General features: G+C 58.0%; 1 protein-coding gene across 1 annotated transcript; it reads right to left on the bottom strand.

Annotated features, from left to right (window-relative positions):
• Positions 1-4,460: 4,460 nt before the first annotated feature.
• Positions 4,461-4,874, bottom strand: LOC137161948 (cysteine-rich tail protein 1-like). The gene has a single exon (XM_067561437.1). It carries the CDS (start codon positions 4,872-4,874, stop codon positions 4,461-4,463), a length of 414 nt encoding a protein of 137 aa, XP_067417538.1.
• Positions 4,875-9,892: the final 5,018 nt, after the last annotated feature.

The following is a 9,892-nucleotide window of genomic DNA, read 5'->3' as shown; positions in this document are numbered from 1 at the left end:
ACCAGCTCCCCACCCCCAGCGCGGGCCGTTGCTCGGGTCGGGAGAGCCTGGTTGCTCTGTGCAGCTGGAGCCTTGGCGCTGGTCCCGGAGGAGTTCGGTTTAATCATTGCCCAGGACGCTGGCAGGCAGAACCGTGCTCAGCAAAATTCCAGCTCCATTGAACAGCCTCCCAGGCAAAGTTTAAACAAACAGGGAGCGAAGGACAGTGTGGGCAACGTCACCCGCTGACCGGCACGCCGGGGCTCCTGGCACCTGCCTGCACGGAACAGCCTGGAGGGTGCAAGCTAGCCGCACACTGCGCCACGAACGCACAGGCCACCTCGAGAGGGCAGGGTGGAGTCCATTCAATCCTTGGCTGTGCCGGTGCTGGGGTAATCAGTGCCACTTATGACGGTGCTTTCTACGGTGTCAGCGGCAGCCCCTGGGAGCCAGACCAAAGCCAGAGTGAACCATTTCCCATAGGCCATGGAACAGATGGGAACAGCTGTTAGTCACATGGCCAGGTTGCAACTGGTGCCTGAGAGGGAAAAGGCCCCATTTCCTAACCCCAGGAGCCAGCCAATCCCCCTGCCCTAGGAATGGATTGTAGCCAGTTCCCTTGAGGGGTAAGGCTTCGTGTCCCATTCTCTGGCCCCTGGGAGCCAGCCAGTTCTCCCCATCCTGGGGCTACATTGGAACCAGTAACCCCTATTCCATCCAGAGACTCTGAGTTTCCCTTCTTCCTCCCCAGCTGAGCTCCAAACAGATCGGTGGCCTACACGACAAAGCAGGGGAGGGGCTGGGATAGCGGGTGAGCGTCAGAGAAATAACACAAGTGCTGGATTCTGGTCGAATTACTTTATTCACAGCAAGAGCGATCTGGGCACTGGGACACTCCAGCGACTCCTCACCAGGGACAGGGCTGCAGCGCCCAGAGCATCTTTCAGCAGCCACCTGGGCCAGCGACGGTGAAATCCTGAATCACCTGCTCAACAGAGGGGCTGGGGTGGCCTGGGTCCGAAAGCACAGGCAGAGGCAGGGCTCCGCTCCCATCACAGGCGCTCTGTAGTGCAGCAGTACCTTGGACAACCCCAGGCTTTAGCATATTTCAGGTGCAGTCTATGCTACAAACCAGATCCGGGCTTTAACCAGCTCCCGGGGTCAGCCCTGCTGCGAACTGGCTCCTCCCACAGCTGTTACAGACAGGACCTGCCCATGTGCAGCTGTGTCCCAGCAAGGGCAGCCCTGTAGGCATTTGCGCACGAAGCCCATTGACGCCACACAGAGCTGGGGGCAGCAGCATCCAGTCCTGGCAATGCGGCTGCATGCCACCTCTGCAGCTTCCCTGACAGACGGGGGCTGGACACCCCGTGCAAGACTCTTTACACTGCAGCTTGTGATCAGCGGACGGGGGACAGTGGAGGCAGCACTCGTGTGGCAAGACACAAACTGGTCTTTGGAGGCACTAGTTTGGTTCACCTGGACTATTGCACTAGAGTCCCTGGAGGGGGAAGCGATGCAGCTGAGGGACAAGAGGCAGAGACGAGCTTCTGGGTCACTCCTTGCTGGCGATCCTGGCTCAATGCATTCGGGTGAAGGCCACGAGCTGGGGCTCTGCAGCAGGGCTCATTGGGTCCCACAGCATGGGTCCCCCATCCCCCTGGGCTGGACAGCCAGCATCCCAGCGGCGGCAAAGTGACATTCCATTCCACATATCTTGCGCTGTCCCTCTGCTGCAGAGTTCTGGACTGGAAACGCTCCTAGATGTTGCCAGTGGGGAGGCTCTGGCAGCTGGGCAGGAGACAGTGGGAGCTTCGGGTACCTGGGGATGTCTGAGAGGCAGCGAGGGACTGCCAGATGAGCAAAAATGTGTAGTTGGGTGTTTGCCATTTAACCTTCCATTGTTAGGTTTCAGAGTCAACACCCATTGAGTGGGTCAGCCCTTCACACCGCTCAGAACTATTATTTCAGGCTGTCTTACAAAGAGTCCCCACTGAGTCCCACGGGGAAGGTTTTCTTTAGAATCACAAAGGTAGGATTGGAAGGCTTACACTTTTATCGTTAAATGTCTATAAAGGTCGATTTCACCATACACACCCACACTGACCAAAAAATATTTAAAATAATAACCAACATGTACAGGTAGCCTTGTATCAAAGCACCATTTTTCTTACCTCGCCTATTTACTTTGTATATTTCGACAGGATGTTAACAATCGGTGTGTGAATGGTTATAAAGCTTTCACTTTTTGAATCTCATGGTCTACTGTCATTAAATAATTATTGTTGGACCCGCCATTGTCTGACACCCCTCCCCAAGAATTTCCTTGACTTAAAATTTAAATCAATAAAACTAAAAAAAAATTCTTGAAAATAAACATTATCTGGAGAAATTCTAAACAAATATAAATCAAGTTCTGCCTGGCCTACAGAACGGCTAGAAACTCCCTAGCTGGGAAAGTTGAGATTCTGCACATTGGACATAGGCGTGGTCCCTGTCTGCTCCTCCAGCCCTGCTCTGAGACAGGACACTTGCCCCCGGAGGCAGTGGCACGGTCTGAGCAGCGGGCGTAGCAATGGGGTAAGTGCTAGCACGGGGCTCACAGAGTTTTACCACCGTGCCCCAAACACTTGCACTGTCGTAAAAACGCCTGGCCTTGGCTGCGCTAGCACGTACCCTGTGCAGCTGCTACAACAGCAACACACCTTCCCTTGTGCAGATTCTCACCTGCGAGGCAGGCCTGAGCCAGCAGCTGCAGCCGCTAGGACCAGAGCTGCAGGGGGCTGTCTATGAAGGACAACAGAGGGTCTGGTTCAGGTTTCACATGCAAACCACTTGGCCTAGCAGAGCACATGAGGAATCGGGCAGGAAAGCCAAGCCTGGGGTGACACTGACAAGCTGCAGAGGGACCGAGCTGCAGTGCATGAGAAGGGGCACCAGCGTAAAAGGAAGAGAGATGCTGCCTCGTTACCCAACCTGCTGCGGAAGCAGTGCGAGGCTCTCCTCTACCCGTGCAGAGGACACCAGCCCTGCTCCCCATGGTCCTGCCCCCCACGTCAGGGCTGGGGCGTCCGCTTTAGAAACTCCCCCAAGGGAGCAGGCCCGATTATTTCAGTACACCTCTGACAGTCCCAGTGGCTTGGGGTCTGCACAACTGAGGGGGACTCAGAGGACTCCACGCCCCTTGTCCCACGCCCTCCCTGCCTCCAGAAATCACCTCTGCAGCCTGCACGAGGCCCCACAGCAGCACTGGCACTAACACCAGCCAGGCCCCTCCCTCTGCTCACGCAGAGCAGGGCTGGCTGCTGCCTGATCTCAAGGCCACCTGGCCCCTGGAAAGCGGCTGCCAGCCATGCCTGGCCCCCGCACAGGGGGTGTGAGGTGTTAGAACAGTCTCCTAGCACCGTGAGTTTAGACGGAGGCCGACATGTCCAGCCATGGCACATCCCCGGAGCAGTGCTCAGCACATTCTCCAGGCCGTTTTGTTTGTTTGTCCTTCCTTTGTGTCTGGAGGATGGGCAGGCAAGGACTGGCAGGATCCTCATTCCAGCCTGCTTGGCAAACAGGGTTTGTACCACTCAAGCATGTTGGTCAGGAGCGTGAGAGTTACCTACCCAGTTCTGTCAGCCCAGGTCCTAGCGCAGACACAGTTAGAGCAGGATCCAGCTGCTTCATACCAGTAGCGCTTGTTCCCCTTCCCTTACCGGAATAGCTAGACCGGTTTGTGCCCTTTTCCCCCAGGATAACTGCAGCCACATTAGACTGGACCACATTTACCATGACTACCGTGTGTAGACAAGGCCTTGGTTTGCAAGGCCATTTCCCCACAGAAGCAAGAGGAACACAGCCTACACAGCCAGGCAAGACTGTTCCCAGCATGCCCCAGCCACGGGGAGCACCCATAAAAACTGCCTAGCCCCCCTCCCCCAAGTTCCGGTTCTTGCTTCTCCAGTTGGTGAAACCCTGGCATGTCTCTGTCTGCATTGGGAGGTCAGCACAGGGGCATCAGAACTATTCCCTAGGGCAGAAAGCTCTCAGCTGGGTTAGTAAGTGGGCACAAACGGTCGAGTTTCCATCACAGGGCCCTGCACTGGGCACTCCAGGCTTCACCGGCATTTCTTGAAACTCCCCCGAGCCCTGGCCACAATCCTGGAAGCATGTCATTGCTCCATGCCCATCACCACAGCCCCTGAGCTCCTTTTCCGTAGGATGAAACCACCCTGCAACCAGGGTGAATATAGTCACGCCCCCTCCCCACACTCCAGCATCCCCGAGAGGGCCAAAGATCACGAAGCGTCTCAGAAGACTGCCAGGCTGCTGTCGGCTCTGGTTGTCCATAGAGGTGTCCCACGGTTCCTAGCTGGAAACAGGCAGGATGGGCACCATATCTGGGGCTGCCCACCCCTGCAGTTCTCCTTAAGGTTAGGCGCCAGTCTGTGTGTTGCAAGAGGTCAGGGCCTGTGGTTGCGAGTGTGAAGGGGTTAGGAGACAACACAGTGGCATTTCCTGCAGCGGTGGCAGTGCTTCCAGCAGCAGATGCAGCTACTGTCCGGGCCTGCCTCAGGACTCTTCTGGTGTTTGTCGAGCTCGATGGAATACATCGTGGTTGAGGAAGTGCCGTTCTCCAGCTTCAGGCTGGCATAAGGGTTATACGGCTGGGCCCAGGACTCCCGCGTCAGGATTTTGGAACCATCCCAACTGTCCAGTGACGCAGGTTTACTGGCCCCATTCAGCTGCTCTGGGGCTGGGTAGGTAGGCACGGCCCCAGGGTTAACGATGACAGTGGGCGAGGGAGGCTCCTCCCCCAGGTAGCGCTTAACGAAGCTGTTCTCCAGCCGAGTTCGTGGGATATTCACGCTGGCATAGGGGTTCGCAACAGTGATTCCACGCTGCATGTTCCCCCGGCGCCCGACGAGCTATCACGGGCCCCTTCCACCAGCCCAATGGCCGCCTGACAAGTGACAGCGGAGGGAGCCAAGTCTGCGCTAGCAGCAGATCTGTACCTACGCCCGTCCACAAGCCAACGGGCTGGGCCCCAGCTCAGTCCTCTGGGCGGCAGCAGACCTTCCCAATGCCTAGAAGAGAGAATCTCCATTAACCCAGGAACGGGGGTGGGCAGCCACCCTGGGCAGGTCTGAGCAGCTCCAAAGGAGCCTTGGCGGCATGATGGAAGATCTTCATGCCACACCAGCACAGTGGCTTCCCCGGGCGATGAGGGGGTCCAGCTCCTAGGGGCCAAGTGTGCATAGCACAGGCCAGGCCAGGCCAGACAAGAGACTGAGCCCCTCCCTTCAGCATGGGGAGGCCCACGTGGCTCTGCCTCTGTAGTGCCCCCCACATACCCCAAAACCCAGCCCCAGCCCAAGGGGCTCCCCAGAGCTTCCAACCTGCAAACACTGGGCATAGACAACGTGCCGGGAGCTTTGAAATCATTGCCCTGGGCCCAGCCTGCGGGTGCTGGGGAAGGGTCCCCTGGAATGGCCGAGGGCTCCACTGGCAGAAGAGGAGCTGCTTTCACAGCAGTAAAACGGCCAGGCTCTGACCAGGCCAGGGCCCTTTGCACACAGACCCACGCTGGCTCCTAAACCAGCTGGTGAGACGGCGCCAGCCTCTGGGGACCACTCAGTGCCGAGGGAGCCCAGGCCATGCCCCCTCTGTGCTGGTGGACAGCGGGTGCCGCCCTGGTTTAACCTGACATAAAGCGCTGCTGGTTTCTGGGCCCCTGGCCCCGCACGACCGGCCGGGAGGGAAAGGCCCAGCGCCCGGTTCCCATTTCTACACGGGACTGGCCAGGTTTGCCCAGAGGAACATGCACGGGGACAAAGCCGCCAGCCTTGGCCCACTCCAGGGGACGCGGCAGGCAGGGCCAAACTTCCCTTCTCCCGCCGCGCCTCTGCTAGGGCCTGGCGCTGATAAGGAAGCGGAGGGAGGCGGGCATTGCCCGGGTGGAGGAGTCCAGGCTCTGGCTCCGGCTCCGGCAGGGCCGTGCCAGCTGTTCAAAGGAGCAGGAGCCCAGGTGGGCAATTTGCAGCAGCCGCCATGGAAGGAGAGGCTGGCACCAGCCCCAGGCCCTCCAGCAGAGGTGCTCATGGCCCAGAGGGGCAGGCACAGGGCCCTGGAGGGTGGGGAGAAAAGAAGGGAGATGGGGGGCGGGGGGGGAGTAGGGAAGCCGGCCAGGTGCTGGCCCCAGGGGAGGGAAGGGGGCCGGGGCCGGGGCGGTGGGGGGAGAGAAAGAAGCGGGCTGGGTGCGAGGAGGGAGAGAGAAGGGGGCCGGGGTGGGGTAGGGGGCACAGAAGGCAGCCAGGTGCGGGGGGCTGGGTGCGAGGGGGGGGAGAGACGGGGGCCAGCTGCCGGCCCCGGGGGAGGGAAGGGAGTCGGGGGGGGATTCGGGGGGGGGGGAAGAGGAGGAAGGGGCCGGGGGTGGGGTGGGGGGAGAGAAGGGAGCCAGATGCTGGCCCTGGAGGAGAGAAGGGGTCGGGGTCGGGGTCCGGGTCCGGCTGGGGGGAGAGAAGGAAGCGGGCTGGGTGCGAGGAGGGGAGAGAGAAGAGGGCCGGGGGAGGGGCAGAGGAGAAGGGGGGCAGACGGCAGCCAGGTGCGGGGGCCAGGTGGGGGGGACCCAAACAGGCCCGGGGCGTGGGGGTCCCTCGGAGCCGAGCCGAGCCCAGCCCAGCCCCTCCCCTCCGGCCCCTCCGCGGACTCACCTGCGCCGCTCGCTCCGTGCCCGGAACTGCTGCGGCTTCCTCCTGCCCTGCCCTGCCGTAACCACCGCACCCGAGCGGGGCGCGGCTCAGCCGCAGGGAGCCCGGCCCGCCTGGACTCCCAGCCCCCCAGCATCCCGCCCCCCTACTGCCCTGACACCCCTCCCCGGCCCTGCCGCGCCTCCAACCCCCATCCCCCCGGCCCTGCCCTGATCCCCCCAGATGACACCCCAGCCTACCCCCACCACTCTCCTGACACCCCCAGCCCAGCCCCCAGCCCGGTCTGCCCTGAGCCCAGCCCCCGACAGCCCCCCAACACTCCCTGCCCAGCTGCCCCAGGACCCCCCCAAGCCGAAGTTCTCCCCCCCACCCAGCCGGACAACCAGCAGCCTCCTCTCGCACCCCCAGACACCATGCAGCCCCCCAGCCCTGCGCTGACAGCTCCCCCGCCCGGCTGCCCTGGACCCCTCCAGTTCAGTCCCTGGCACCCCGGCTCTTCTCCCGCCCCGCCAGCATTTTCTGAGACTGTACCAATCAGTCCAGATCCGGTGGCTGGTAACGTTAATAGACAGCGGTCCTTTAGGCCAGCGATTCTCAACCAGGGAGAGCAGAAGTCTTCTGGGGTACGTGTACCCCTGGGGGTACCCAGAGGTTTTCCCAGGGGGTACGTCAACAGGGATACATCAACTCAGCTAGATATTTGCCTCGTTTTACAACAGGCTGCACGAAAAACGCTAGCGAAGTCAGCACAAACTAAAATGTCATACAGACCGTGAGGGGTTTATACTGACATGTAAGTACAGTGTTCATATTCCAACTGATGATTTTATAATTATATGGGGGAAATGCGAACGCAAGCAATGGTTCAGTAATCGTGCGCTGGGACACTTGTATTTTTGTGTCTGATTTTTGTAATCAAGTTGTTTTTAACTGAAGTGAAACTGGGGAGTAGGCAAGACAAATCAGACTCCTGAACGGGGTACAGTAGTCTGGGAAGGTTGAGAGCCGCTGATTTAGGCCATGTAGCAGTCAGGCATCCTCTGTTCACACCAAACTTGGTGGAAAAAGTGGCTCAGGATTAGATCTGGGTGGTTTTTAGACGTAATGGCCAGTTTCTGGTTCTTCTCCAGAACTGAATGGTTCTCCAGCAGCAGAGGATGAAGAATTCTCCTGTAAGGACAATACTCGCCAATATCTGCCCTCTTTCAAAATGGCCACTTTCTCCCTTATCCTCAATGGAACCAATGCCACAAGCCGCCCTTAACAAAGATGGAGCAGGTGGCCATTTTGAAGAGGTGGTTTCTCATGGCATTCTCTGCAGAAAAAGATACTCTCAGCCTTAGTCCTAAATGTCTGTTTTCAAAACCTGCTTGTTGCACCACAGCTACTCCACAGGGACTGCAGGAGGGATGGAGACAGCTGTGTGGGTGTGTGCGCCCCTACAGGGACCCTGGAGACAGGGATGGGGGCGGGGGGGGGGGGGTCTAAAAGGTGTTGTACTGCAGCTACTCTGGTGTAAAGCAGCTTTGAGCCCCTTATAACTGGCCAGTGCTCTCTCTGTGTGGCTCTAGGGTGGGGTCTCCTGTCACAGATTAAGTGTCCTATTTTCCTGTTTTGATTTCATTTAAATTGGTAACAAATTGGTTTAGCCCTCGCCTACACACACAAGTGGTAGCACTTTAACTATACCAGCAGAGCTAAACTGGTACAACCCCTGCAGTGTGGATGCAGTTATATTGGTGTAGCAGCGTGCAGAAAGGGGCATAAGCTCTACTGCTATAAGACACCTTGATACTGCGTCCACACTGGGGGACTGATTTAACTATTTGGGTAGAAACGTCCTCCCGCCCCCCAGAGAAATAGTTATACCAATACCAAGCCTGTGTGTGGAGCAAGCCTAAAGCTACATCCAAATAGTACACTTCATCTGAGATAAGAGTCCATCTGCAGACAAAACGACTAAGGGTGTGAATGAAGATCCATTTTGGGGATGGCTAGTGGGTAGAACCAGCCCTTATGTAGGCTTGGTCTCCAGTTACAGTAGCTAAATGTGTGACATTAAATGATTTAGTTTCATGGCTGTGACTTTGTGTAAGGGCACTGTGCTATTGACTGAACCCTGCTTTCTAGTGGTCTGGTTTGTGTCAGTAGACATTTGGTGGCCAAGCTAAGGTGCTATAATTCGTCGTACACTGATAGAAGGGTGTCCTCTCAAGGATTTGCATCAGTGTAAATTGGATTTTAATCTGGTTTACACTGGTGAGTTAGTGAAGCCTCTGGGGCAGAGACCATTTTTTTTACTGTGCGTGTCCAAAGCCCAGTGCAGGGAGGCGCTGATTCCTGACAGGGCCTCCGGAACTTCAGCAATCAAAATAATTCCTGCTAGTAATGCTAATTTCGCTAGTCTCTGGTCACGCAGTCTCAAGCACCAGCAAATCTTCCTCTTGCCAGAGGCTAGGGATAACAAGGTCACTCACTGTCCTGGGCAGTGTCACGCCCTAAACCCCAAACTGTGCCCGCAAAGGGGACTTAAGATGGGCTTGTGCCTTGTTTCCCCCCCAATTGTGCCTCTTCCTGACCCTGGAGTTCTGGCTCTGGATCCAGCGAGGGGCTCTATGGTGAGGTCAGAGGACAGGGTCTGTGGCCCCAGGGAAGTGGCTGGGGAGGGGGAAGGTGAAGGAAGCTTAGGTGCTGGAACTAGGGGAGTGGGGGCTGCTGCTGCTGCTGCACTCCCTGGCTTGAACTGGTTTCCATCATATACAGGGTTTACAATTCAGTTTGATGGATCTCAACGCTGCTGGAAGGAAGGAAGGCAGGAAGGCCCAGGCTGTTATTCTTTTAAGGGTCTGGGACCAGGAGCCTTGTGGGGCCAGGCTCCCCCTGCTAGCCCAGACAGGTGTTTGGGGCAATGAGACCCACCTGGGAAGGGGCAAGGAGTGATCAGGGGTCTGGAGGTGAGTGACTGAAAAGCAGGAATTCAGGCAAGGCAAGGCCAGGCCAGGCCGGGACGGGCCCGACCTGGAGGGCTGCAAGCCCCCTGAACTTAAGGGGTGAGTTTGCCGGCCATACAGTCCTGAAAAGGGAGATTGTGGAGCCCCCCACGTAAGGGGGCGGGGGTGTCAGATGGGATTCTTTGAGGCGCTGGATGCTGTTTAATGCAGCAGACCCCAGAAGAGGGGGGCACTGCTTAACAACTGGGGGTGTACACGGGTCAT

The sequence above is a fragment of the Emydura macquarii genome, unplaced genomic scaffold, assembly GCF_026122565.2.
Source record: "Emydura macquarii macquarii isolate MOO-44397 ecotype Brisbane River unplaced genomic scaffold, CSIRO-AGI_Emac_v2 contig_2417, whole genome shotgun sequence".
In the NCBI taxonomy this organism is placed as follows: Eukaryota; Metazoa; Chordata; order Testudines; family Chelidae; genus Emydura; species Emydura macquarii.
This window is presented reverse-complemented; position numbering and strand designations above follow the sequence as displayed.